Source organism: Solea solea, chromosome 10, assembly GCF_958295425.1.
Source record: "Solea solea chromosome 10, fSolSol10.1, whole genome shotgun sequence".
Classification (NCBI taxonomy): Eukaryota; Metazoa; Chordata; class Actinopteri; order Pleuronectiformes; family Soleidae; genus Solea; species Solea solea.
The window spans coordinates 14,755,753-14,781,027 of NC_081143.1; the positions used below are offsets into that span (position 1 = coordinate 14,755,753).

The 25,275-nt window shown below is 41.0% G+C and overlaps 1 protein-coding gene across 2 annotated transcripts; it reads right to left on the reverse strand.

The window, feature by feature from the left end:
• Positions 1–361: 361 nt before the first annotated feature.
• On the reverse strand, positions 362–15,185 carry klf3 (Kruppel like factor 3 (basic)). 2 transcript variants are annotated; one of them, XM_058640865.1, is made up of 6 exons: positions 14,919–15,185; positions 8,210–8,270; positions 7,220–7,763; positions 6,319–6,466; positions 2,664–2,830; positions 362–2,553 (listed from the first exon to the last, which is right to left on the reverse strand). In XM_058640865.1, exons 2-6 carry the CDS (start codon positions 8,249–8,251, stop codon positions 2,372–2,374), a joined length of 1,083 nt encoding a protein of 360 aa, XP_058496848.1. In that variant the 5' UTR covers positions 8,252–8,270; positions 14,919–15,185; the 3' UTR covers positions 362–2,371. The 2 variants fall into 2 exon arrangements, with proteins under 2 accessions (XP_058496848.1, XP_058496847.1); XM_058640864.1 differs by lacking the exon at positions 14,919–15,185 and adding an exon at positions 12,874–12,937.
• Positions 15,186–25,275: the final 10,090 nt, after the last annotated feature.

Genomic DNA, 25,275 nt, shown 5'->3' on the forward strand with positions numbered 1-25,275 from the left:
TTGTCATCAATTCTGCTTTTCTGTTGAATCAATTACTCTATTTTTGTAAAGGTGGTGGTAAACATTCTGCTGTAAAACAAAGAATACATTATATTGAGTTTAATTAATATAATAAAACGACATAAACGTGGACCTCCTGTAATGGCATACACTAGTTAAGTAAATATAAGCAAAAGTCAAACCTACATTACAAAAGTTAAATGTAAAAATTAAAATGTACAGTATATACTTCACATCAACTTAAATGAAAAGCAATCGTCAAAATATAGTAATTGTGAAATAATTACCAGCTAATCTGCAAAAGGACAATATGATAAATGTTTCAGCAGTCACACAGACAAGAAAGAGTGCATACGACAAATAATATCAATAAGTTTATTAAGTGGTTTGAATATTCTGTTTTAAAATAAATGCAAAATCGCAGATAGACCTGTACAGTTATATGTTCACAGTTTAACACGTTCCCTTTGAATAGCCAATAGATTAAGAAATAGGTTTTTTATTACAGACACATTATAGAAATGTAGAATATCCAATATTATGAGTATCAAAATCATGCTTAGTAAAAACCTTTAATAGCCCTTTCAGTCTAATAATTATTATATATGTATGCATGCATACATACTGTATATACATACATACACACATATATATACATATATATATAGATATATAGATATTACAACTTATATTTGCAGATACAAAAACATTTACAAGCAAAAACTGAGTATCCAGGAGCAAACGCAGATAGTGGAGCCGCTACATTCTGTGTGTTTTGTTTGTGTGTAAAAAAAAAAAATCACTCCTCGCAGTGACTTTACATTAAAAAAACAAAAAACTGTTGGATGATTTCTGATAAAAACTGACCAGCAGTTTTTCTTTGAATGGAGACATTTGGTGTCAGGGATGTTTGTTTGTCTGGATATAATGTTTACATATGTGTATACGCACACACATAGACATGTAATGTGTGTATGTGATTGCATATAAAGTGCACTTTAGAGATGTACAAATACGCTGTAGGCAAAAAATCTTCCTCTAAAGTGGTGATTTGCTATTTTACAGCCTTTGACTGGAATCATACAGTTGTATTGCAGTACTAAGCACTGTGGAATTGAACGCCATTTTCTTCTTTCAAAAACGATATCCTAAATTGTTGGAATAAAACACCTGCTCCTGAAAAAACAACAACAATTAATAATGAGCAAATTTCCCTGCTTTGCACTTTGTATTTTTTCCCATATAAAAGTGTCATGTATACAATAAAAAGGCTACCATGGTATCACAACACAAACCAAAACAATAATCCATAGATACATACACTTTGATATAAAACATTGGTAAGACACAAGACGTTTCATTGCTTCTACCCTTAAACCAACCGAGTGATGTCTTTTCCTCACTAACACAATAATGCCCCTGTGCAGCAATGTTCACATTTCTGAATGAAAACATAAAAAAACAAAAAAGAAAACACTTCACTCTGATAATGAATGAGACCCCCAGTGCCCATTTTCTTTTCAACCCAAATACCAAAAGCACACAGGGCTGAGCTGCTTTCATTAAGTGCATGTATTCTACTGTGTGTGCGCTGTTAACATTATATGTACAAGAATAAGCAAGCATTAGCTACCTGCTTTTGTTTTGTTTTGTTTACTTTGTATTTCTTGACACTTCATAATTTAAGTTGGTACAGGCAGATGAGGTGTGTGGTCGGTCCATGACGGAGGAGTTAGCACTAGCACTATGTCACAGGTAGCTGTGTGTTGGAGAAAAGAAAGCCGGAGTACGATGTGTACGACACAATGCACAGTAGGTGTGATATGATACATTCTGAAAAGTTTCACATTATTTTTTACTAGCTAGCAAGTGTTTATATATAAGTGTGTGTGTGTGTGTGTGTGTGTCCAAGTCCACAACTGTACTTGAAAGCATGCACAGAAATGAGAGCTGATGGTGCCGGAAAAAAGCTTGAGCATGCTGTGTGGCTTCAAAGCAGGTGCCTATGCAGTTTGGTTCCATGGCCACAAGAGGTCGCTGGTCTCAGGCCGGCTGAGATGCTGCTGCCTCTTTGCTGCAAAAAAAAACAAAAACGTAGGACCTTCTGAAGCTGATGAGAGTTCTGGTATGACATCCTAACAATTTCAGGATGGACTGATGATAAATGTGATGACACCAGCTCATTATTCAGGCAAATGAGGGGAAAGGGTCTAAACCTGGAGCCTGAAGAACAGTCCCCTCCCTATCAGAGTCCAATTTTTAAGGCCAGCTCTTAAAAAAAAAAGTCAAAGTGGTACAGTCCAATATATAAACCAGCATTGAGTTTTAATTTATTTATTTATGTTTGTTTCAAGTGTCCCCCAGAGCCGCTTCACACCAGGAGGTGGCGTTTCTTGTGCAGAGCCAGGTGGTCAGAGCGGGAGAAGCTGCGTTCACAGTCGGGACACTGGAACGGCTTGACGCCTGTGTGCTTGCGGAAGTGTCGCGTCAGTTCGTCTGAACGGGCGAACTTCCACGTGCAGCCTTCCCACATGCACTTGTATGGTTTCTCACCTGAACCAAGAGAGAAAATTGTCGTCAATTAAGAGGTTCAAAAAAAAAGGAAAGTCTCCATAAATAAGAGAAAACACAGTTGCAGATGTGTGTGAATCACAAACTCTCACCGGTGTGTGTCCTGCGGTGTGCTTTGAGGTGGGAGCTCTTTGTGTACACTTTGTTGCAGTTGGTGAAGTCGCAGCGATGAATCCTTCGCTTTTTCAGTGAGTCAGGAGATTCAGCAGGGAGAGGATGCTTTGATCCTGAATGAACTATTACTGATGGATTGTTTCCCCTGAGAGAGAGAGAGAGAGAGAAAAGACGTTAAGTGAAAATGCTGTTACTGTTTCCTATATTTGAATTATAATAATATAGATGATCATTATAATAATTCAAATAATAATAATAATACAGTTATAAAGTGTTTTACAGGACTCATAATAAAGGAAAACAACAGCAGTAAAAAGCAAAACAACAAAAGCAATCAAATAAGAACCAGAAAGATTATTCACCACAAAAGCATTAGATTGTTTTCAGTGATAAAATCCCCTTAACATGTGTCTTTTAAGGGGATTTGAGAGAGGAAATGAGCTGGTCACACAGATCTCCTCAGGTTTAGTAGGTTATTCCACAGATGGGGTTCTCTCACTAAGACACCTCACCACCGCAGGTCTTTCACTGAGGACCTCGGCTTGTGACTCGGCATAAATGTAATGTTATAAGATCGATCATTTATTAACACAAATTAAAAAAAGTAAAAACTATGCACACGGTTAAGTCATGTAAAACAGGTAACATTGGTATTGTATACAGATACAATTACTTTCACACACTTGAATGTTACATGGCCTCATGAAGCCAGAACATACAAGAACACTTTTGACGGTCACATTATAGTTTTTAACACATCATTTAAAATTGAATGTTAATGTTCTGCGACAAAAGTGTATAATTCCTTTGTTCTGTCGTGGTGGAAGAACTCAAGACTCTTTCATTTGCTTCACCTGCAGAGGGTGTTGGTGTCACGCAGCAGTTGCCTCTTTCAGGAAGTTGAATTCTGAATGTTCAGTGGGTTTAATTTGGCTGCAGCTTCTCTCCGACGCAATAACAACTTTTACCCGTTGTGACGTTGAAAAATATCTCCCGCCTTTTCCAGTCTGCCACGCCTTAGCTTTCTCCCGTCACCCCCTGCATTCTTGTTGTCGTTATTTCACCCTTCAACTATTCACTCAATGGAACTCGATATGAATCATTCAGTGCCGCGTCGCCGAATATCAGAGAAATAAGATGTGAAAAAAAGATTTGTGTAATGGTAGAAGCAACTTTGCAACAATCTTTCTAGTCACACACGCAAGTTCAATAGGCCCAAGAAGATTAGGTTTCTAACACAGTTCACCCTCAACCATCGGAGACAAAAGAATAGAAGTGACTTGAAGAGAGAAGCAATTGTGTTTGAAAGAGAAGTGTTTGAAAGTAAAAAAAAAAAAAGGAACAGAAGGAGAAAAAGGAGCTATCGTTCTGCACTTTTAGAGTGTTCATTAAAGTGTGTGTGAGTTAATGCATGTGTGGATGTGTGTAAGTGGCAGTTGGGAGCAGGTGTCGAGTGTTGAAATACAAATCTCTCACATCAGTTCTGCACAGAGGAATGTGCAGAAAATCCCCCACACACACACACACACACAGCTTTCTTTTAAAGACTAAGCATTAACTTCCATTCCCTTGGACAGTCTATACAAAGCGTTATCTCCAACATTAACCATAACCAGTTAATGCCTAACCCTAACCATAACATAACCACAAATCTTGACCAGATCCTCAGAAATGACCAGAAGGGACCAGGTTTTGGTCTACATGAGGACTACTAGTACTGACCAGGTCAGTGTTCATGCCAGAAAAGGCCCTAAAGAGGCAACAAACACACACACACACACACACACACACACACACAATCATACATGTTTACACACTTGCACAACCTGCGATATACATATAAAGACTATTTACATTGTTCAGTGACTGTGTTTTGAAAGGATGAGTGATGAAAGACACACCCACTTGTTTCATGGTTTCGCCTAACAGCTATTGTGTATGTGTTTTTGTATGTGTGTGTGTGTGTGTGTGTGTGTGTGTGTGTGGGTGGGTGGGGTAACAAAATGTAATGCACTTTATTTGCACAGGAACTAACGGGCAACATTCTCTGACTATTACATCTTTAACTGACCTGCTTTCATTTCATTGAGGAAACACTGTGACTCTGCAGAAGATGAAACATGGCATACGTGAGGTGAGGTGAGGACGAGGAGGAGGAAGGAGCGGAGGTACAGGAAGCAAGGAAGGGAAGGGGCAGGAGCAGAAAAGGAATGAATGATGCCGGACAATGAGCTCTAAAAAAAATAAATGAAGTGCCAAGCAAAGGAAGGAGGAAGAAGAAAGCAGAGATGCAAGAGGAATGTAGGAGGTGACAGGAACAAGATGACTGATATGAACGCGAGTGTAGGAAATATGAATAAGCATTTAAAAGCTGTAATGAGACGTAAGAGTGCAAATAAGAAAATAAAAGACCACACAGAGGAATCAAGTCATGTGTCAAGTCAATATGTAAAAACTGTGTTTATATTTAACAGCTCTGTTACCGGTCCAGTGTTAAATTTGTTACTTATCTCTTATCTTTTTTTAAGTTAACATCTGCGTGCCCACATGTAGGAAAAAGGCGAGGTAGCTGAGTGCAGACAGACTGACTCGTTTCTGCCACCGTGCACATTATCCCAGTGTTTGTTCAATGTTTTTATGATAAGACAAAGCAGAGAAGAGAACTGTGTGGCATTTAACGCACGTTGAACCAGACATGGTCCAATTAATCCCGGTCTCTGTCCTGAAGACGTGTATGCATGAATGCAAATGTCTGACTCGCTAACCAGAGTGAACAGTAAGGAGACTTTGACCTGCCGGTTTCTTAGTAAAGCGTTGGAGCAATGTCCAGTTTAGCTGATGAGCAAACAGATAAAAGCCTGAAACCAGCTGACCACAGGCAGAATGCAAACATGTGCAATGATATCATTATTGTGTAAACTGCTGCGCTGGAGTTTCACAACAATTGACATGTCGTGATCCAGCCATACATGGTCTTGTTTTACATACAGCAGTAAATCACAAGGTGTGGACTGTGGAGGTTATTGAAAACGGGCCTCAGACCGGACTTTTAAAAAAAACCGACTTTAGAAGAACCTTTTCTGCCTCAGTCCGGTGTGGATTTTACATATACACCATAAATAAAAACACTATTATAGCATTTCCGTTTTACATAATTATCACGTTTCCTTGTTCTAGTTGCTCTTTTGCATAATTTATGTATAAATAACTGGCAACCGCCACAAATATAAACACGGGCCTTAGAAGTTTTCTTGAACCTCTGTTAGAGTTTGGGAAGCTCGTCTAAAGGTAAGTTTCATACTACATTACTAGTGATAACACTGGAGACAAATATCAGTGAGTAAGTACGTCATTATTTCTCAGGAATTACTGCCTTGTTTTAAAAACAAAATTACCAACAAAGACCTGAGAGTAGATAAACTGAGAGTACTGCATATTTAAATGATACCCAGCCTTCTTCGTGGCACTTTTTCTTTTGTTAAACAACATATTACGGCGGGAATAAAAATGGATGAACCAGCCTTTGACCACCACTTCCATATAAAGTCAAAGGGGAAGCTCTGCAGCAGACGGTGACACTTGTGAAACATTCTTTCATAATCTGTACGCGTGTGTTGCCGATGTGGTTCTTACTCGTATTCATGTGGTATCCTGATGACGGACGGTTTCATCTCATGGCTGCTGTGCGGGTCATGGATGAGCTCAGGGCACGGCTCTGTTTTGATTGGCTTGTGCAGGTCGTGGGCATCGCCTCTCAGCTCATGGGACTTGACAGAGTGAACTGAGAAGATGGAAAAACAATTTTTCAGACTTCAGAATTCAGACCATTTAATCTGAGAATTCAGACTTTTTTTCCTCATTACTTAAATTAACATTTTATACTTAGAATTCAGCTTTTTTCTTATAGATATTTATTGGTTGATTGTTTTCTTCTCAGAAATAATTAGTAAAAAGAATTCAGTTCCTAACAACCAGTTATTAACACTAAGATTAAATAAGTTACAGGTATATTCTTTTCAGTGTATTAAAACTGTGTTTGTAAGAATCTTTGATCTAGTGTAATATATATATTTATATATATATATATATATATGTATATATATATATATATGTATATATATATATATATATATATATATATAAACTCTAAATTGCTGGTGGGACTCTTACTGCTACACATAAAATGTTTCATGATAAAAAAGGTATTTTTTTAAGAGATACCAGATAAAATGTACCTCACAGTTACATGTTTATTTTGCCATTCTTCAGCAGTATTTGTCCCTTTCACAGACAATAGATATGGTGACCTTTGTGTGTCTTTGTGAAAACAAAAGAAAAACAAGGAAGAAAGAAAAACAGAAAAAAGTATTTCTTCCTTTCCTTGTACATCAGTGTCGTGCAGTTGTCAATCCAGAGTTAACTCCTGTTTTGTTTTGTTTTTCATTATTTTGTATCCATAATTTAACAGTGTGTTACTGTAATAAATTTAATCTGAAGTCCATAGAAGTTGACATGTTGACAAATGAGATCTCACCTGTTTTGTGCTCTCTTCTTCGATGATGGCCGTCGTCACAGCTGACGGGCGGGCTCACCATTATCGACTGGTGCAGGTGGAGAGCTGGTTGGTAGAGGACGGACATTGGCATCGTGACTGGAGACACCATGACCCCTGACCCCTGGATGACCCCCGAACCCAAGCTGATGAGCGGAGCCACCATGGTGGTGTAGGGAAGTGAGGGTGTGTGCGGCTGGACGGCGTGGGAAGGAGATGAGCGAAGCTGGGAGTGTGGAGGGGAACAGCGGGGGGAGGCGCGGCTCGCCATGCTGTGAGGTGAAGATGGGGAGCTGCGCGAGGAGGCCGGAGAGGAAGCGATGGAGCAGGGAGGGGAGGAGGACGCCGAGCCGGAGGAGGAGCGTTTGCTGAGAGACAGGTCCACTGGCTCTAGCTGGGTGTGTGTGGGGTTGCTGGGGGTGTGGGACTGGCTGAAGGCATGCATGTGTGTGTGGTAGAGGGGGGCGGGATGGGGGAAGATGACTCTGTACGGCTCTGGGGTTTTCACCAATGAGGAGTAGAATGACTGTGAGTGAGAGAGAAAGAGAGGATATAGAAGGAGGAAGCGGTGACAGAGGACAAAAGAGTTAAAAAAATGTCTCTGCTGCATTCAATAACAGGGAAAACATGTTTTCTGTCACACAAACAATCTTACACACATTTCAGTTTGCGAGCAGGTAACTGTTATGTCTCAGAGTGTGATGTTCATGTGTTCATTAGAATGGTGCCTGGATGTGTGTGTGTATTGTATGCAAATATCCACTGTACAGCAGCCTGTTTGTCCAGGAAGACACGGAATGTGGGAACCACTCTGTCTAGACACAGAGCAGGAGTGTGTGCGTGTGTGTGTGTGCGTGTGTGTGCGTGTGTGTTGTAGGTCAGAGATACTGTATGGTATCAGAAACATGCCCGGACATGATGAGAGCACTCAAAACACATTTACACAAAAACACACACACACACATGCCTTACCGTCTCCATGTCTGTCTTTAGAGGGTAATCATACATCAGCATGGCTGCACAGGGCAGGCTCCTGCAGAGGAAAACACCACCACACCAATGTTAATACACAATGTCAAACAAAACAATGCATTTACAGGCCAAACGCACTCTTGGCCAGCAGAGGTAAGTAAAGTAAAGGTTCCAGTAAAGTAAGGCAGAAATCTAGATTGAAAGGTTTTTAAGAAAAACTGGAGGACTGTAATGTGATCATGGTGTAACAGCTTCATAATTGTGAATTTAGTCGAAGGGAAGTTCATGTTTTTGTAGTTTTTGCTACTTGCATGCAAACACACACCTTGTGAAGTGATTAAAACTCATCACCTTAAAACAAGGGAGTGTCTCAGACCAAAGCCACATAAATGGGGTTTTTTTTGTGTCTGAATTGACACACCTGCTCCTCCTCTCTTCTTTCACTATTTCCACAGAAGGCTCCGATTTCTCACACATCCAATCTGTTAACCAATCTTGTCCATCTCACATTTTTTCAGGTCATGCATTAAGCATTGGGTGTTATCTGGAACTGCAAGATACTCTGGAAGATACTTTCTTTTAGGAGAAAACAACCAACAATAAACCAAAGAAAATGACCAAGAATTTATAACACTGCACAGTGCTTAACCAGAGCAATTGAGATTCTGCCATATTAGGACCAAGTTTTGGTCCCTATGAGGACTACAGGTCCTGACAAGGTCAGTGTTTATCCCAGATAAGGTCATATGCACACACTCTCACTGACACATACTGAGAGGCCTGTCAGGTATTTGGATCAAAAGTGAGGGAGATTTCAAAGGTGGTTCCAGTTACCTGCGTCTTTGAATAACCAGGTGCAGCGACGATGACTTTTGAGAGGGTTAGGGTTAGAATGAGTGTGTTTATATCTATGTGTGTGTGTGTGTGTGTGTGTGTGTGTGTGTGTGAGAGAGAGAGAGAGAGAGAGAGAGAGGGAGGGAGAGCGCATGTGAGATCACCAGAGCATTAAGGCAACACAAACTGTCAAAGAATGTACCCTAAGGGAGTGTGTGTGTGTGTGTGTGTGTGTGTGTGTGTGTGTGTGTGAGAGTGTGAGAGAGAGAGAGAGAGAGAGAGAGAGCTGATTAAAGTCCACAAGCTGGAGACAAGTTAGCCTTTAATTATTAACAAATGGCAGGAACAGAGGCCGTCACGCCCTAGTCGCACATGCATGCACACGCACACGCGCGCACACACACACACACACACACACACTCACACACACACAGTCCATATGAGGAGTGAACCAATCGAAGAGCAGGATGCTTACTTGCAGGGTCAGGAAGGGTGTGAACTAAAACCTCACCCTTCACTCGGCTCTGAAGAAACAAAGAGACTGAAGGCAGGTGGGGACTGTATATGTGTGTGTGTGTGTTGGGGGGCGAGGACTGTGTGTCTGTGTACACATGTCTTTGAGGGTGTGTGTTTTTTCTAATCCGGGTTTTTATTGTGCCGTAGTTCAACTTGAGGTCAAGCATTTATTCTATTGTGGCTGTGATCCACACACAGAGGTGACGATCAGTGCAGTTATGAAGCACAAACTCAACATGAAAACAAAAAAAAAGTTCTTTGTTCCTATCAGATCATAAGTCAGTAATATATGCCTGGAGAAAGTGTTTTTCTTTGAACACCTGTAAGTCGAGGTTGGTGTATAAACAGATAATGAAATAAGATTGGAATTGTGGATGCATACTGTACATTAAAATGTAATTGACATTACAGGTTGTCATACTGTCGTCAAACATATGATTTTGATAATGTGGTGCATAGCCAGGATGAAAAAGCACTATACCTAAAAATCAATGAAAATATGAAAAAAAAGATGTTTTGGTTGAGTCATTGAATTATTCCAAAAAAAATTTTGACTACACAGCACATGAGGCTTGAGTGACTTGTTTATCTCACGTGTAGAAATATTGCATGCTGACATGCCGAGGAAAATGCCATAATAGCTTTTAGACTGTCTGTTATCTGACGTCATTTCTCACAGAAAATGAAAAAACCCCGGCCGCATTCAGCATACATGAAAGTCCTCGAAGGAACAAAAGTAGTCATGGGAACACACAATTCCAGTCAGACTTCACCTGACATGAGGTATTGTCTCTGTCTCTCCTGGTAACAAGGAGGTGACGTTGATTTATGCCATCCGAGACAAGACGCGCTGCGTAAGCTGCATTCACACACACGCACTGAACTCTGTGGATTCTCCTGAGAGGCTGTATGTGTGAATGAAGATGTTCGCAGAAGTCGCCCCCAGAGATTCTGTGGAGATTCTCCAGCCAGTTCTCTAGTTTAATCTCCAGTTAATGCCCAAGTGAGCTCATGTGAGAAGGCAGGAGGAGGCAATCTGACAAATGCTTCCAGTAATCTGGGTTAGACAGTAGCAATTGGCAAATCATTTATGCTGTTTTTCTTCCTCCAGTTGAGGGTCACAGGGCTGCTGGTCCCAAACCTGGCTGACACAGGCCCAAGGGCGGGGTACACACTGTCCATCGCAGGACAAACACAGAGACTAAACGACCGTCTTAATTATTTTTTATTTATTTGTCATGGTAAACCGCCGTGTAAAATACATGGCGGTTTACCACGCAGGGAAATGAAGAGAGGAGAGTAATCAGGCAACATTTGACCAAATTTTCCCCTTGGGCTGGATCATAATAAAATGAATACAGTGATTTGGAGAAAATGGAATTGCAGGAAAATTAATTGAATAGGAGTTCAACATCTTGTGTGGAGTACCACACCACAGACCATACAGCCTCAGGAGCTTCCAGTCAACCTGCAGCTGGAGCTTATTTATTTCGTCTCTATCTAAATTGCATCTAGAGCTGCATTTATGGGTAAATTAATTGCTTGCCCCCAAAAAATTAATACGATGATCACAATCTCAGTGGTGAAAATGGACGGTTTTGTGTCTTAGATAAAGGAAAATATTGCCTGGTCAACAAAATCAATAAAGTAAGTGGTCAAACTGATTTGTGCGAGGAAGAGATCAGACGGCTGCTTCACCTCTGCTTCATCAGAGCACATAAAAGAGCGAGGACTCCCAAGGGCAGACAAACTTTGAGGCAGAAGAACCAGTGAGAACCGCATGTATGTGGTGAATAAGTAGCCATACATGTGTTGTTTCTCCCTACGCACTACATGTGGGTGTGTGTGTGTTTGTGCATGTCAAGTGTAGGCTGCAAATATTGTCCTTCTAGGTCAGAGGAGCTACTGTGTACTCTACCCCAACCCACTCAGCAAACACGTCCCTCATCACACTCTCTCTGTCTTGCTCTCTGTAATCTTGGCCTCCACATCTTCCTCTACACTTCTTCCACACTCGCTGCTCGACAATCACTCACATCTTTACTACTGTATTTATCTAAACCTCGCACTCATTTTCTCTGCCTCTCTATGAATGATATAAAACAACATGACTGAAGGGGAAAATATTGTGGCTTTGAGTTGCTCGCCACTGACTCAACCACACACACACACACGCACACGCACACACACACACACACACACTCGCAGCTGCACACTGAGTTTCTGCTCGCTCAACAGAATACACACACTAAATCACGAGAGGACTGAATTATTACAGACACGCACACACGCTTAAAAATACACAGACACAAACGGGGGTTTGCACACGCAAAAACATGCGCACACACATTAACACACACACACACACACACACACACACACACACACACACACACACACACACACGCAGCCTAATAGCAACAGGCTGGAGAAGATGAGATCACCAGAGAGACCAGAAACCTCCAGACAACAGCCTTGTCCAAAAACATGCCGCAACAGACACACACACACACACACACATTTTTAACACTAACAGCCCTCACTTCTCTGTCTCTTCTTTTTTACTTCTCTCTCTGAATCTCCTCTTTTACCGTGTCAGTGTAAGCAGTTGGTCGGTCCCCACTGTCATACACTATAAGGCATGAACACACTTCATAGCTTCCTGAGCAGAAATTCATGACAACATTGTATTTTTTTTTTTTTACACCCCTTAGGGAGTGAACTAATCTTAACCTAATTTAAGATCCCAATTACATGACTCATCAAGGTGGGAAACTAGTATTCCAGCATTTAAATGTCCCTTATTCCTGAGTTGTCTTCCAGTAAAAGCTCTCATCACTCTACAACCCTTCAGTTGCCATCTACCCATTCTTTCAGTCTCTTACCCCAAGTGTACCTCCCTACTCTCTTATTTCAACCCCTTGCCTCACTTCCTACTCCGCTAATAACATGTCACATGCTCTGACTTTGACCTCTCTCACTTTAAGGCCCCTGCTGAAGCCCCCCCCACCCCCCGTCCTCTTGTTTTGGCTTCCTTTTCCCCTCATCTAAAAGGTTGCCTAGCCCACTCCTACCATCTCCAAACACACACACACACACACATACTTGCTCTGAGTCTCTCCTCACTCCTCCACAGCAGACTGCGAGGCTGCAGGCCTGCAGACCCCATGGAGAAGCCGAAGGGGGCCATCAGAAGGGGAGAGGAAACAGAATCCACCGTCACCCACACATGGTTACGCACATTTAAAAACACACCGGAGAGCTGACACAAGGCTCTAAACCTGACAAAAGACGCAGACATTATGTGCACGCACCTCAACCCGAACATGTCACAGAAAGCAGAGTTCTGAGGCTTTCCAGACGACAGAGGGGAAGGAGAGAACAAGAGAAACTGCCAGAGAGAGAGAGAGAGAGAAGCGGAAGCCCCGGAAGCCCTCAGAGTTTAGTCTGACTGTTATTATTTCCACACTGCGTGATGGGTCGGGGTGTAAAGAAGAAGAGAAGGAGCAGGAGGAGGAGGAGGAGGAGGAGAGTGAAGCCAAATGGGGGGTGCTGCTGCAGGGGACCTGCGGTTTCCTGTCCGACCCCCCCTCCAACACACTGAACCTCCCTACCATAAGAATGAAAGGACAGAGGGGGGGAATGGAAGGAGAGAAAGAGGGCAAAGAAAACAGCCGCTCTGACCAAACTATGTAAAAATGGAAGTGGAAAGAACAAGGCAGAGACAGAACCGGGGAAGAAAATGAAGTGGGTTTCAACCAAAATATGACAAAACTTCAATGAACCTCAAACATGGGGGGGGGGGGATGTGGTAAGAAAGAGCTACACTGTCACAGTGGCTCAATCCAGTGGTTTAAGAGCAGTAACAGACACACTGTGTATGTGTGTGTGTGTGTGTGTGCACTTTTACACGACTGTGTGCGTGCATATGTGCACTGGCACGCGTGTGAACTTGCGTAACGAGTCACAGCTTTTTAAGTTTATGGCTGTCTGTGTACAACCGTGTTCTAATTTCCTTAACTTCTAATGGAGGAGCACCGACTCTTCAGCATCCAGGAGTTTAATGTTTAGCCCTAATGTTCTTTTGGACCTGCCCTTTGAGAAGTGTGTGTGTGCCTGTGTGTGTTTGTGTGTCTGCGTCTGTGTACACACACTCTTGCGCATTTTGTTCCACCAGATAACATCAGCATGTTGATTCAGGAAAAGAGGTGTAGGGGTGGGTGGGATGGGTGGGGTAGTCGGGGCGTGTGTGTGTGTGTCTGTGTCGTGCTTTAATAAAAGAGGTCAACTCAACTTTTCTTTCTTCTTTTAAAAGAACTTTTCTGGACTGGAGCAGAGTATTAAGTAAGACCCAGAGCAGCAGAGGGAGAGAGAGTTAGAGAGAAAGATCGCCCTCATTCCACAATCGTCCACCCCCCACATCCACATCCCTCTCTTTCCTCCCTCCTTTCCCCCTCTTTCTCTCTCACTCCAGGCTCTAAACAGGATAAGGGCTTCATAGGCCAAGTGGAATGTGTGACGCAAGCCTCAGCCTTGAAACAAAGCACAGGAAACAGGGAGAGACAGAGAAACACAGAGAAAGAGATGTGTATTGTCAGAGGTGAATTGAATGAGAGGACAGACAGAGACGCTCAGGTGTGACTCAGTGTTTGCTCAATCTGACACTCTCTGTCTCTCTCACACACACACACACACACACACACCTGTCAAACACACTGTATTACACTGCACTCATGCTGTGACACTGAGGAACAGCCCCTCACTCTTTAATCAAGCACTAGTTTCAGTTTACTTTTCAGTCAGTCAATCCATGTGGATTTACAGTCGTATAGTCAATATTTCTGGCATGGGTTATTGTCATTATTAATGATTTATATTATTTTAAACTGAGAAAGTTACATATTGGACAAAATAAGACAATAAAAGAAGTCTCCTATCAACAATGAATTATATAAAAATCCAATGATTTACTTTTGACCACTTTTCTCTCTCGTTTTTACCACTAACCAATAATAATGATCATAATCAGCGACTTTAAGATAATTATTCGTCAAGTCGCCTTTTACCAGATCGAATTAAATAAATGTGTTAATGTTGAGTTTCACACACACACACGCACGGCCCAATTATCTAATTCATTATTAATTACTCACTACCAGTTTAATCTCGTTAAATTTAACCCACAGCAATGACTTCTCTTCCCCATAATGAAGTCTTCTTATTACAGCAAACCTCAATTTAAAACAACAACATACAAACATATATAAAAAAAACAGCAGATTAAAGCGTCACCACAGACCATCCGACATAAAATAAGAGGTGCCACAGTGTGTGTCAGAGATCCCAGCGTCAGACTTACTTCACAGATGGAGGACGCGGTCTATTCCTGAAGCAGACACGGTCGTTTGAAGGCAGCCTCGCTGATAAAAGCCCAGTAAATGGAAAAGTGACGCAGGAGTCTCCGCTGTGTCACTGAGACCAGGCTCAGGAAACAACAACAACAACAACAACAAAACGACAACAAAAAAAAGAAGCTCCAGTGATCGATGGCTCTTTTACTCTCAGTGTCTCTTTCTTTCTGAGTGAGTCTCAGAGTTTGTGTCACATGATCCGCTGTCTGTCTGTCTGCCTGCCTGTTCTCCGTGGGGTCGGGCCGTTGGGCGGGACTGGGGCGGGGTGGTCCAGTGTGCGTGTGCGTGTGTGTGTGTTGCAATGTTCATTCCAAGTTTGGAGAAGACAACAAGAGCCATTATAGTTATTATCCTTAACAAGCCTGAGTGCAGTGTGTTATTAATGAAAACACGAGGTTCACGCCAGTCAGTGGTGAGTCACAGTTTATAAATGGATCATAATCTGCTATTAAAGCTACAGCGTAGACAGGATTAAGTGGGGGATTATTGATCAATAACTCCATAATGACTTTTTAAAATTATGTAAATCAAGTGACCTGAGAGAATAGCGCCTCCTGTGGACTCCATTTTTATAGCCTCGCAATTAAGGGTCAGGTATGGTGGCCCTGATGTGCAAATAGGGAAACACAACAACATTAACTAATGCACAACTACATTAATTATTTAATTGGTTTAATTAATTTAATTTCTATTAATGTTGGTGATTTGCACTTCAGTAGCCAGGTCACACCGACTGCTGCATTCCGCATCCACAAACAGCACATTTGCATTTTCGCATGTGTGTACATGCCCAGAGTACCGTTCATACTCAAACAAGGGTCCGCGTTTGTCTAACATTCCACGCATTCACACGCAATTGCACATTCCACTCCAGTGTCGAGTTCACGCATTCATTTCACCCTCCTTTGTGTGTTCTTGTATTCTTTGAAGGGATGGGACGATGCCTCGTTTTTGTGCCCAACGCCAATATGACAAACTCGAGTCTCTACCGATACCAATATTAGTCCCATACAGTCATTTTAGACCATTTCTGAACTATGAGAGTATTAACTCTCAATGAGAGTGTTCCGAGTCATCTCAAAGACATAATTCTCCAGCTGTGTAACAAATGTTGTTCTCACAAAAAGAAGAAATAAACAGCTATCCAGATGAATCTGCTGCCTCCACAAGGTTTAGCCACACGGTTGATGTGGTGATTAGTACCTCCAATTTTCTCCCACAGTCAGAAAAACAGGCACATTTGGGAATTAGGCAAATTGGACACTATAAATTGACCATGGGTGTGAATTAGAGAGTGGACGGTCGTTTGTCTCTATGTGATGGACTGGTGACCTGTCCAGGGTGTAGCCCGCCATTAGCCTTATATCTGCTGGGAATGGAACCAGCGCCCCCACGTGACCCTCATTTGTGGCTTCATGTGTAGTGAAAGAGCAGCATTATTGCATTTTTAATGTGTATTGAGTACTATAGCTGTAGCCTAAACCTGTAACATCACCTCACAGAGCAGTTCAGAGACAGGGCGGGCACACCTATTGGTTGTTCTCATACTCTTTGTCAGGCAAACAGACCTGGCTCCATCCTGCATGTGTGCAGACGCTCAGTGAGCAATACGCGAGGAACAGACGGCATTAACTTTGTTGATGTTTTCACATTATTTTGACTTTGACAAGAATGTCACAGTGGCATAAAACAACAAGAAGCACGGGTGAACAGTTTCAGAAGTGGATTCTACTGCTAAAAAAAAAAAGACCTGGATGTTCAGAAGAACTTCACAGTTGTATTTTTATCACTTTAAGCTTCTCACAAATGTGATCGTCCGATATTAAAAATGTTTGCTCCCATTAGCAACTGCCTGTCTGAGCCAATCTCCAATCTACCTGTGTGTTCACATCTGCACCTCACAGTTTAGATGCAGTCTGGACAAGTAATGCTAGAGTAAAAGACAAATAAACAACTCATAACTTACTAAAGTACTGTTTCTGTCACTTTTCTGGCATAAACGCTGACGTTGTCAGGACCGGTTGTCGTCATGGAGACCAAAACCTGGTCCTGATGAGGCAGAACCTCATTTCTCAGGAACTGAATGAAAGTCAATGCAGTGTCCTCAGAAGAAGTACAGTATGTGTGACTGAGATAGGGGGCAGTGTGGGAAAAAAACTAGGTCAAATCAGAATTGCTGAAGTATAAAACTGTACTTTAAAATGCTCCCCAACACCACCACATATTCCTGGGTTTAGTGTTCCGTATTGTAGCCTATGAGGTGGCTTATACTGTATTTTGTGCAGTGATCATTAACTCAGAGAATCGAATACAACAGCCTTGTCATAATGAGGCTGAGGATGTTTTGTTTTCCTGTGACACTGTCGGAAACGTGTAATCCGGAGACGTTTATTACGGAGGTCATTGTTAAAGGTGGCGTTTTATTGTTTACAACAGTTAGCGTTTGAAATGAAGTAGCTCATAATTCAAGCACAATGCCTAATTTAATGTAATGTCCTGACCTCAGATTTACACAGTGAATTATAAGTTAATTTTTCTCTCATTGCCTCAACAAATACTTGTTTCTGGTTCTGGTTGGCAGGTGTGCAGTAAATGTTTGTATGAACACAGCTTAATCATTGCAGTGTGATATAAAGTATAGGCTACAAACACCTCTGTGTGTGTATATTAAACCATACAAGCTACCACTCACACACTACTTGTGCTTCGACTTATAGCAATATTTTGGTACTAATATTGAATTAAATTAAGTTTATACTAATACTGAATGGACTGAGAATCAACACCCATCTTATCAATTTTGCAGCTCATTGTTTTGGTTCTCAGTGAGTGTGTTTTCATGATGATTCAGACATACAGAGACACTGGAGGAAATTAAAGGCATATAAGATTTTCTCTTGTGTGAAAACAATATCAGGTTGAGAAGTAACAAAAAAGATGAATCAAGGTCAAAAAAACCCATTTGTTATGTTTGCTGCGTCCATGTTGATCCGTCTGTTCCAGATACTGAGCTTGTTTTGGAAACTGCTCACTGATAAAAATGTATTCATTGCTGCCACCTCTCACTTTGTTTGTAACTGCAATCTTGGAGTCAAGAGGGATTCAAGTAAATGCAATTATGAGTTTTTGATGTACTGTAGAGGAATACTGAACTTCCTGTTTGGCAAATCCCCACTGTTGCCTCAGGTGAATGACATTCTTGTTTGCATAAAATGTAATGCTTTTACTTTTGACGCATGTGTTTTTATGTCTCCAGTTATATATATGTCAGTCATACCCGGGATTTCAACAATGCCTTGGGAAAGCAATTTGTTCATATCTCAATGATAATGAACTGCATGCTGTTTGCAATAACCAGATACTTTAATCACATTATATTGGTAATGTAGTTTTACTCTGCACAGTGAATACTGCTAAATCACTGGCTGGTGTCCATCAAAGACAATCATTTTATGTGAATATTTTTTCCTGGTTTATTATGTCATATATTGTTCAGTTTTGTTACACCTGTGGAACGACTCGGGCAGAATTAGATGCAGATGGTGTTACAAAAAGGTGGTACAAGGTATTAATCTAACACACACACACACACACACACACACAGATTTGTGCAGTGATTCTTCTTGGGACACTGGACTTCATTTGGAACAGCTCAGACAAAATGTTATACATTACCTTAACCATAACCAGGTAATGCCTAACCATGATCTTAGTCCTAAACTACACCAGTTCCTTAGAAATGAGGTTCTGCCTCATTATGACCAGATTTTGGTCTCAGTGTCAAAGTCAGTGTTTATTCCAGTCATTATCCCAAAGAGGTAATAAATATGTACACACACACACACACACATAGGTTCGCACAGCTATCCTTTTAAGGACTCTGCATTGATTTACATTGATTTGGACAGCCGAACTAAACCGTTATCCCTAACCATACTAGTCAGCTCATTAGGACCAGGTTGGACTACTGGTCCTGACAAGGTCAGTGTTTATGCCAGAAAAAAAAGTCTTAAAGAGGCAACAGACACACAAATGTACACAGTAGCATCTGTCATCGCGACCCTGCCTTCCACACACTGTCAGTCTGTGAAATGAGGTGAGGAAGTGGTGGGTAAGGCTGCGGAGCTGGTTGTTGAAACAAGCAAGTGATGATATGACAGCTGCTATTTCATGGATGGTCTTTAAAAGTGTAAGGCCTTTCAAGTCTGAATACACATCCGCTTAGGCTTTAGCCAGTTTTGTCTGCACAAGAAGAGAGAGAGCATGAGACGCGTGGATGTCTTACAGAGCGGGATGGGAGCGTGACGGAGGTAGAGTTAAGGGTTGGTCAGGTCAATTCAGCAAAACTGTGTTTCTGTGTCAAAAACAGCAGCACAGGGAGAACTACGTGTTTGGTATGAACCCACACCAACTGCAGAGACAAGCAGTAAAACTGTCAAATGTGTCTTCACACCATTAAGTATTATAAATCAAATCATAGCTTTTAAACACGACCGCTTTATAGGATCAAATTGGGCAATTTTTATGTCTGGCTTTAACTAAGCAAATAAATATTTTTTTTATTGCCTTTTTTGAATCCTTCTGTACAACACAGTGATCAAACCATCAAATTCAGACCCATCTACAGTATGTAGGCACATGCAGAGCGGGAAGAATAAATACAAACACACCAAACTGTCCACAGCAAGTTTCGGACAACGTATATGGTGCACAGTTGTGGGCTAAACCAGCTTTTTACCAAATTTCCCACCTCTGGCACACAAACTTTAATGGTTCTGTCTTGATCACCTCAAAGGTATACTTGCATATCAGACAGCCAGAGTCAATGAGTCTGAGAAACTGTATATTTTTAATAACAAGGATGTTATCTTGTGGATTTCAGTGGATAAAAGACAAATAACACAATGATCACAACAAGAAATAATCAAGGAAGTACATGTAGTTTTTGAGTATGTTCTCCCCCCCACTTTCATTTAATTTGGACAGAGAGTGTGAGAGTTTAAGTCCTTTTGTTTTTCTTTTTGTCACTGTAGTGAGGGATTAATGATAGTGTTTCACATGTCACTTTGATGAACACACGCGCGCTGTCACAGCTCACCTTTGGGAACTGTACACTTGAAGCCATTTCCTGGAGACTTCCCATAACCATTTGCCTAACCTTAACTGTAACTTAACCTCTCTCTCTCTCTCTCTCTCTCTCTCTCTCTCTCTCTCTCTCTCTATCTCTATCTCTATCTCTCTCTCTCTCTCTCTATCTCTCTCCATGGGTGTGTTGTTGAATGCGTGAGGAGCAGAGACAGTAGGCGGGGTTTCTTGAACAATAAAGCTGTCTGTTTTTGTGTGTGTGTGTGTGTGTGTGTGTGTCTGCACATGCATGAGCAGTATATAGTATGTATACACTCTTTAAATAGGAAGAGCTTTAACTTAACAGCACATCATTGAGCTCAGCAGCCTAAAGGTCTAAGATCATGTGCAGAATTTCCGTTTACACACACACACACACACACACACACATACTCAAACAGGGCTATTCTTGTTAGTGATGTCATAAACGCACTGTCCTCAGTATGTTTCCATGCACTTACACTAGTGGGGAATTGATTTATTGCATGAAGTGTATCAACATGTATATACGCCCCCTTTCACCTTGTTAGTAATGTAAGTAAGTATTAGGCATTTGCCAGTTGACACAGACAAACCTTTCTACTGTACAAATATATAAAGCGAACATTTTTAAAGTGATAAAACTATTCTAAAACTAACTCTTCTGACTTTGTCACGTCACAGGAAAAAATGTGTTACTAACTTTAAAAGATTTGGTCTCAAATGGTGTAAAATTCAGCAACATTCTCGGCTCTGAGATGCTGCAGGGCGTACGCACTTACACACACTGACCTTTAGTTAACAGAATATTAACATTTTCTCCATTTTGGTCGCAGTTTAATGACATTCTCCAAACAAACGCAGAGCTCAACAAAAGCAGTAGTGTAGTGAGCAGGTACAGTTACACACAAGTGAACGGTAAAGCCCTGATAACGTTCACTGAGGGTTTTTATAACATTACAGCATTTGAAGAGGAGTTATGACAACTATGGCTCCGGTGTGTTATCAAGACATATTTTGTGGTGGCATGGTAATGTAGTGGTTAGCACTGTTGCTCTATGTGCTGACTACTTCTATTATTTCTGGGTCAAACTCGGGGATCTGTAAACTATGTAGCATGCGTATCGCAAATGGGAGAAGTTTTGGTTAAACACACACAGAGTTGTAATTGGACTCCCAATCACATTATCAGGATGTTATAGTTCAGGTCAGTAGAATTTTAGTCAAACTACTACTACATGAATTCCAAATAATTCCTTTCTAACATCATGGAAACATAGTGCATTGAATTCCATTCCTTTGGACCAGCTAACTATGTCCTTATCTCTAACCTTACCCCGAACCACAATTCTCATCTTACCACTTATCTTAACCAATAAGCAATAACAGAAAATAAGTTCTGCCTCAGTAGGACCATGAGGACCACCAGTCTTCACAAGGTTAGTATTTATACCAGAAAAAGGTCACAAAAACAAACAAGCACACAGAGAGAGAAAGAACAGGAGAGAGAGAGAAACATGAACACATGCAAACATGTGGTTCCTTCACAATCATTACGCTAATTGAGTAACAGAAAAGAACAAGTGGTTTTTGTTCAGCGAACAAAAAAAGTCGCTTCTTTATCAGACACAACATCAGCGCTTCAGCTTAACTTCAAGCCAAGTTTACTAACTAAGTATGTAGTTGTTCAGCATTTTTCAGAGTTAGACAATGTCTTTGCTACCCCCCCCCCCCCCCCCCCAAAAAATACCCAGGAAAAATATTCAGAGCATGACTTCAGTGTCTTCAGAGGGTGTGGCTGCTCTGAGCCCAGGTGCTGAGTTCTGTGTAAAGACCACGCAGGAGATACATTTACATCCCCAGAAACCTGCCTGTTGAAAAACTGTTTCAGCCACTGAAGCAGTAATAATTCCTAGCATCTAATAATAGGCCGGACAAAGGCCAGATGCACATGTGCTGACAACATCCTGTGAAGGAGGTAATGGGGAAAGTTAGAACAATAAAGGCAGCAGGAATGTCAAAAGACTTTTTTTTTTTTCCTTCTGCAGCCAAGATGCCATTCAGACCTTGTGTTTACATCCGTCCTGAGACATCCAATCACGAGTGGCTCACACTAAGTATGTGTCCTTAGCTCTGAATACAAAAAAGATGATTGCAGTAAAGCTCAAGGAGGGCGAGTCCGTTCAAATACCACGTTTGAAATCACCAAAAAGGGCCATTCAATCCAAAGTGGCCACCTTCCTGGAGGATTGAGGCCAAAGTCTTCATTGATTTGTTTTGAGTGTCCTGACATGATTAACCAGGTACCAATTTCTGTTCATGTACGTGAAACACTTAAAAAACATCACCAAATATTTTTTTTTTTACATTTTCATTTGCCCCTCCCACTTCCACATTACCACACCCATTGACCAAACAACTCTCATACTTACATTTTAACCAGGACTGAAAATTCTGCGAGATTTGGGGCATGCTTGGGTCCTCAAAAATGCAATTAATTTGGAGGAAAAATAAAAACAAAAAACACACACACATTCAGAGGTGCTTTGAGGACACGTGTCCAAATTCCTGAGCATTAATGAATGCAAGACATCCTCGGGACAGTTTAGATACCATCTCTTCAGCTAACATCCTCTGACCCCACGCAGACTCTACACTTATCATATGTGCAGTCATTTGTAGTGATTCATGTCTATTTTTCTCTCTGAGTCACTGACTCTGTGCAGCAAACACATCCAGGATGCATTTTAATGCCAGGAGGGAAAGTTGTACTTACACACTTAAATGAGCAATAACGCTCAGTTAGTGAGACTTGACACCGAAAGAGCAAACGCTAAGCCCAGATCTACACAAATAAAAACACATTCTCAGTCTCACACTTTTTGCATTGAACACAAAGACACAGAAATCTAACACTGAGTCATTTCTTTGCCCTTACAACCACATCTATGATCAAACATGACCAGGCATAAGCACTATAACAAAGCTACAGCTGCCCCAGCATCTGCTTTATTAACAGTACAACGGTTGATATTGTAAGTCAATACAAGAACTTGAGCCCCATTTTTGATGATGGAAACTGACTTTTGAATGCAACGCTGACTAAATCTGCAAAGAGACCAATGTTGTTTTCGTTTCTGTGCTTTTAAAAAGTGTTTTCTTCATCTTATATTTAGTGGATTTTTACTTTAACACTTATCAGTTGTTTGGCATGGTTATCATAAAGAGTTAAGGTAGCATTGTTACTTATCATTTACCTTAATCCTTGATGATGTCAGCCAAGTCAGTCATTCAGAGGGCAAAGTTCAAAGTTGGTGTGCACCTTATTGGAAATTTGAAACATTGTGTACATTTTTCAGCAAAGTCAAATCTCAAGCGCAGTAAGTCGTGATCATAAATCATAAATACCTCTCATTCCTTGCAATTTCTACATCGTAGAGCATTTTCACGTTAATGGCCGGTGTGCAGGCGTGGTGCAGTGGAATCAGCCCCTCATCCATGTTCCCCTGGTAAGAGCTGAAAGTCAGAACAAGCATCAGAGGTCTTGGATTACGTTTACATTGACCCAAACGAATGATTCTCAGAGGATCAAAGCACCAGGGTTTGAATTCAGATAGAGAGAGAGTGAGGATGAGAGGGGGAGCCTGTGGGGGAAGAGGGGCAGGTTGCATGCAAGTGCTAAGACTAAGTGTCTGTTTTTTTTATTGACTACATTGTGTTTGGGATAGATAGATAGATAGATAGATAGATAGATAGATAGATAGATAGATAGATAGATAGATAGATAGATAGATAGATAGATAGATAGATAGATAGATAGATAGATAGATAGATACTTTATTCATCTCACAGAGAAATTCACAGTTCATGAATATGTCCTGTTCTCATTTTCAGTGCAGATTTTACCCCATGCAAGAAAAACATGTTTCGTCAGCGTGTATTATATATACCAGTGGTCAATGTAGTAAAGTACTTTACTCTCACAATCTATATATTACAACAATAGAAATGATTTTTGGAGATTGGGCACACATTGGTGGCTTTCACAATGATACGTGTGAACATTATTTGGAAGACAAAATTGATGTCCCGAACAACTCAGTGAACGTGTGCGCACACGCAGTGTTGTTTTCTTGCAGCCGTAAATCTACTGTGACCCCTGGCTACTGCTGTGAAGCTGCTGTACATTCAGTTCAATGCTAATTGCAGCACTTCAATATGCTTTTACTAACAAAGCACAAAGGCTACAGGTTTAAGGTCTTCTTGTAATGTTTAAAATCTTCACCATCATTTTTATTACGCTACCATTTTGCTAATACATGTATTAATGTACAGTTAGAGTTAAAGAGAATCCTTTTTTGTCATTAATTTGCTCTGAGAGAGAGAGAAAATAACTAAATGCTCACTAATCTTGTTTTACCTTCACTAAAAAGGATTTTATTGAGTACAAATATGTGTATTTAAATGGCACCAAATTATGAATATACATTATCTTAAGGCAGTTTACAGTGAAATGTCAAGGTCTGAGCGAAACTGAATATTTCCCACCCTGAGCAAACACCTGGCGTCAACGGAGAAAAATAAACTTTTACAGGATGAAACCTCTGACAGAGTCTCGGTGTGTGTCCGTGTGTCTCGACCAGTAAGTTTGAGAGACAGCAAAGACTCTGTGTCTGTGAATGTGTGTCTGTGAATGTGTGTGTGCGGCGTCTGCATTGGGAGGAGCGCAGTTTTTGAAAGGACACGACGTCGATGACACAAATAATACAAATCTGTCTCTGAGGACGTGAAGAAGAGGAGGCTGCTCAGAGGGAAATGTCATGCTTTTTGTGAACAAGTAAACCATAGCATTTCTGTAAACACTCTTAATGCATTGGAAGAAAAGTCTATGTCATCTGCCCCTCATACACAAAAGATCATCTTTCGTTCCTTAAATTAAAAAAAAAAAAATGGCTGCCAGTCGTCTGCCATGGTTCTAATACATCACAGTTGCCACAGAAATGTACAATAAGGCACATACAGAAAATAAATTGATGTGCCTCTGGGCACAGACGTGTAAAATCCTCCTCGCCCCTCCTACTTAAGAGCAGGAGTCACACATGCAAAATGACTGAGTGTGAAGAAACCACACGTGTTTGCTTGTGTTAATGTTTTCCCGCGGAAGTCTCTTTTTGATCACGTTGAGTCTCTTTGTGATAATTA